Source organism: Apaloderma vittatum, unplaced genomic scaffold (genome assembly GCF_000703405.1).
Source record: "Apaloderma vittatum isolate BGI_N311 unplaced genomic scaffold, ASM70340v1 scaffold6761, whole genome shotgun sequence".
Taxonomy (NCBI): Eukaryota; Metazoa; Chordata; class Aves; order Trogoniformes; family Trogonidae; genus Apaloderma; species Apaloderma vittatum.
The window spans coordinates 1-4897 of record NW_009698448.1 but is presented as its reverse complement, the minus strand read 5'-3'; the positions used below and the strand labels follow the sequence as shown (position 1 = coordinate 4897).

General features: G+C 40.0%; 1 protein-coding gene across 1 annotated transcript; it reads right to left on the bottom strand.

Moving 5' to 3' along the window:
* Window positions 1-1045: 1045 nt before the first annotated feature.
* RMI1 (RecQ mediated genome instability 1) lies at window positions 1046-2922 on the bottom strand. Its single transcript, XM_009878013.1, has one exon. The coding sequence runs from the start codon at window positions 2915-2917 to the stop codon at window positions 1046-1048; it is 1872 nt and encodes a 623-aa protein (XP_009876315.1). The 5' UTR covers window positions 2918-2922.
* Window positions 2923-4897: the final 1975 nt, after the last annotated feature.

Sequence of the window (4897 nt, the reverse complement as noted above, 5' to 3'; positions counted from 1 at the left end):
AGGAAAAAAAAACCACCACAAACCAAACAAACAAAGAAAACACCTAGAGAAGGAAGGATAGGAAGAAGGAAAAGGGAGAACAAAAAAACCCTATCAATCAAACCATTTCTGATGCTCTATACACTCAACAAGATGTGTATTTTCTTTCAAAGTAACAAAATAGCTTCCATCAAAGTTTATATGAAAACTTTAATATATTTATTTTTATACACTCTAAAAGAAACTTAAATAAAAAAACCAATAAAAAATAAGAGCAACACTAAATATACATAAACAACAGGCTGTCAGCACAAGTATTTGACTACTCTCTGAAAAGGTTATACAAGTAACCACAAGTTAATGAATAAGGTTGCCTGTGGTATCAAAACTATTAGCAATTATTAATATGACAAAAATAAGATTTCCCCATATGTTATAGTCACTCTTTTCTGTTAATAAAATATTAAAAAATATTTGGGTTTTTGTTTGATTGATTTTTAAAAAATATACAGCTTTTAATCTCATTTATATATAGGATTGGGCTTTTCTTCCCTGCACTCCCTAAACATCTAAAAGAGTCTTTAATTTCTCTACCTTTCAGGTTTTTGCACACTGAATACATATGTGAGTTTTCAGGCTGGCATAGACAGAATTCACCACATTTAAACTGTAAATATTTGTTTCAATTTATTCAACCACTTGCCTCCAAGAAAAGACTGACAGTCTCCTATCTACCTTTTAAAAATCAGGTAAGTAATCACCCTTGAAAAACTGTAACAATAAGATCCCTTGTTATCCATTTCCTGCTACTCCAGATCACCAGTCAAGGACACAGAGGATTTTGCAGAATTGAAATAATATGTGGGTATTTTAAATCAAGGCAGAAATATTTAGAAGCTTATAATACTATCACCATACATTTTGCTCTAACAAGTCATCTCCTCCTCTCATTTTTCTATTTTTCCTGATAAAAGAAAACTTAACTTTAAAATTTAACTTTAAATAGTCCTTTGGGGGAAATCTGACTTAAATGTCTCCTAATACACAGAGTGCAAATTTGTACATGTTATTTATTCAAACGTTTCTTCAATTGTTCTAGATGTCTCATATCAGCATCCTGAAGAGTTAATACAGTGGCTTTAGACTGAAGTGGATTAAACTCTATAGTCATCAAACAACAGAGATCTATCAGCTGTTTTTGACATTTCTCTAAACCTTGCTTAAGTTTCAGGTGTAAAGCTGGATCCCTTTTCAGCTTATTCATTTCCGGCACTGAAAAACCAATCAAACTTGTTAGAATATCATCAGCAAAATCTACCTCAAGGTAAGCTGAACCATCAGAAATTTTTGCCTTTATACTCCAGGACCCATTGCTGCTTGTGAGGTTTCCAGTCAGAGTAACAATAAAACACTTAACTTTCAGAATTGTAACAGTTTCTGGTTTTTTTGCAAGGAGAAGGGAAATATATGTGAAAGGTGGGGAATCTAAATCTACTGCTCTGCAAGGGAAGGTCTGTGAATCATGCTTCTGCTGATCTACTTCTGGATCCATTTTTGATGAAAATACAGTATTGTCATTTAACAGCCTGCTGTCAGAAGTGTGCTGGAATTTACATCTGTTCTTATCTAGGTCTGTGTCATCCTGCCTTTCTTCAGGAAGATTTTCTAAAGAAAAATCTGTAGAACTGCAGGTCTGATCTACACTCTTGCGCTGTGAAAAGCTACTCGTACTACTTCCATCTCCATCAAATACAGTTCTTACAAAAGTCTTTTGCTTGCTGGTAGCTTCTGCAGGCTTATTTCTTCCATTCACATCATCTTTTTCACAAGTGCCATTTAAAGATGAATTGCAGGAGCTTCTAGATATATCTGGATGTCTGTCAGTAATCAAACCCGTATTTCTGTTCATGACCACTGGTGGCACTTCTTCCAGCTCTCTTTGCATCTCTTCTTCTAAAAGCAAGTCATCTTCTAAAGGAAAGTCGTTTAAAAAAACATCAGCATATTCAACAGAAGGTGAAACTTGATCATGTGAATAATGCAAAGGACTTCCAGGTTCCTGTAGCAAAACATTTCCATTATGTGCATTTAGTGAACTTGAGGCTGCACTAAAATTGTTGCTTCTACTGCAGTATCCGCTTTCTATAGATGCTTCATTGTTTAAAGTAAATTCATTATTTTCATCAAGACCTGCTAAAAGCTCTTCATCTGAAGGGCCTAAGGTTTGTTCTAATTCATTCACAGCCCTTGAAACAATTTGGTCACGACCAGCTTGTCCAACAGGATTAGGGTTTTCAGTTTCTCCAATTAATCTGGCAAGGACTCTTTCCTGAGAATACTCCTCCAGAAGAGTATCCACTTCGCCCCCCAACAGTTTTACATTTTCTGGTTTAAGCAGAAGGACTCCAAGACGATATGCAATATTACCCTGTATAGCAATTTTTGTTCCAGGAGGAAGATTACTGTGGAGGACAGGCACTGGTTGATATTCTATGCCCTGAATTTGATGTATCCCGTCAGTTAGTTGCAGCATCAGCATTCGAGTGGGCTTTGCTTCCCATGGCTTCTGGAATGCCTGAGTACTGGCTGTTACTTCTTCATTTACAGTATTTTTCCCTCTTAGCTTCTGCAGTTGGGAATATGCTGGCTGGCTAACATCAATCAGTGAATCAATCTGTATGGAGTAGAAGCCTGACAGCTCTCCTTTGGGAGCATCTAAGATGCAGTCAGGCAAAATGGGATACTCCAAATCTCTCAGATCTGTAAGAAGCCATTGCTCAAATACCTGCCTGTTAATCTGAGCTTGGCTTAAGTTACTACCATTATTCTCTTCCTGGATCCAACTAATACACGCTTCCAGCCATGTCAAAGGAACTTTAACGTGCCACGTAGATGAAAGCCAAGTTTCCGCTCTTGCTGCAATGTTAGATGTAGACATTTTCTTTTAAGAGAGTGAATTCCCTAGAACAAAACCCAAAAAGAGGTATTTACTCCTCTGACAACAGCTGAAGTTACGACAAGTCTCTTGGTTGTATTACATAGAAATCTGCATTCAGTTCAAAGTTCTGCTTTCTAGGAGTGACAATATAGAAGCAATTTAAATTTTAAAAAGTTCTATAGATACTAAAACTAACCATGAATTTCCAATATTTAAAGTTTCAATCAGCATAAAACATATGTGCAGTTTACTCACCATGGAGTATCAGGAAACCATTATGGAGACTTCTACAAACAATCCTGCTTGGTGACTTCTTCTGTTGATTTAATTAGAAGCATATAGCTGCAATCTTTTTGTTATGGATGAAAAGTGAACGGATGGGAAAAATCAGCAGCACAGAAGTAAGCTGTTATATATACGTCCTCTATTTTTTTTGTTTTAGTTCTGTGGGTGCTACTATTAACACACAATTTACTTTAGAAATTGACCTGAGAATTTATGCTCCCATTTCATCAGCACTGTTATGAATAGAAGAGACCCCATCTACAACAGAACCAAGCTGGGATCTGTCAGCATATCTATCACAGAGATGAATTTTACACTGTACGTGGGTGAAAGGTTTGTACCAAACAACACAAAGCTAGCTTTAAACATAATTTTTATTTAGCGACCCAGGCTGCAATAGCACCAAGTCTTGTCAGTTACCATTTCAGGTGGCTAATATGCTCTAGCTTCTTGTTAGAGCAGGAAGCAACTATGTACAAAGAGAACAGAACAGAATATTTCAGTTGGACGGGACCTGCAAAAGTCATGTAGTCCAACTGCCTGACCACTTCAGGGCTGACCAGCAGTTAAAGCGTGTTGTTAAAGGCATTGTCCAAATGCCTCTTAAACACTGACAGGCTTGGGACAGCAACCACCTCTCCAGGAAGCCTGTGCCAGTGTGTGACCACTCCCAGTAAAGAAATGCTGCCTAAAGTTCAGTCTGAACTTCCCTTGGTTCAACTTTGAACCATTCCCATGCAAAGAAGAGCTCAGCACCTCCCACCTCACCTCCCTCCTCAGGAAGCTGTGGAGAGCAATGAGGTCACCCCTCACCCTCCTTCTCTCCAAATTAGACAAACCCAGAGCCCTCAGCTGCTCCTCATAGGACATGCCTCCCAGCCCGTCCACCAGCTTTGTTGCCCTCCTCTGGATGCACTCAAGCACTTTCATATACTTCTTAAATTGTGGGGCCTAGACTGCACACAGTTCTCAAGGCGAGGCTGCACCGAGGCTGAACACAGCGGGATAATTCACTCTTCTGACTCAGCTGGCCATGCTGTGTTTGATGCACTCCAGGATGGGGTTTGCCCTCTTGGCTGCCAGGGCACACAGCTGACTCCTGTCGAGGTGCCATCAGCCAGCATCCCCAGATCCCTTTCCACATCAGCCACTCCTGTTTATACTTGTGACCAGTATCATTCCATCCCAGGTGCAGAAACCGGCCATTTGTTCTTGTTGAATTTCATGCTGTTGATGTTTGCCCAATGCTCCAACCTATCTAGATCTGTCTGCAATGCCTCATGTCCCTCAAGAGAGTAAAAAGCACCTTCCAGTTTGGCATCATCAGCAAACTTGCTCATGGTGCATCCAACTCCTGCACCCAGATCATTGATACAACTATTAAAAAGATTGCTAGGCTGCTTAACTGTGTCTGGATCACGTTTAACCCCTCAGAAAGGGGGCTGCTCCCTACAGAGCACACCAAAAGTATAAAATACCATTAAGAATAGTTAAGAAACACCAGATCTGTGTGGCTGTCTTTTGTCAGTGTAACCTGCAGAGAAGATGAAACATCTCGCCTCCAAGATCTCCCCAAAGCTCCACCATTCAAAAGGGCGCCGCGCAGTTTCTTAACCAAGTTCAGCAGCTGAAGGCCCCAGCACTCGCGCGCGCCAGAGCCCTGGCGGGGAGGTGAGGAGCCAAGGCCAGGCGGCG

Coding starts and splice junctions, on each gene's coding strand:
- RMI1 (XM_009878013.1), bottom strand. CDS start 2,917: ATGTCTACATCTAACATTGCAGCAAGAGCGGAAACTTGGCTTTCATCT.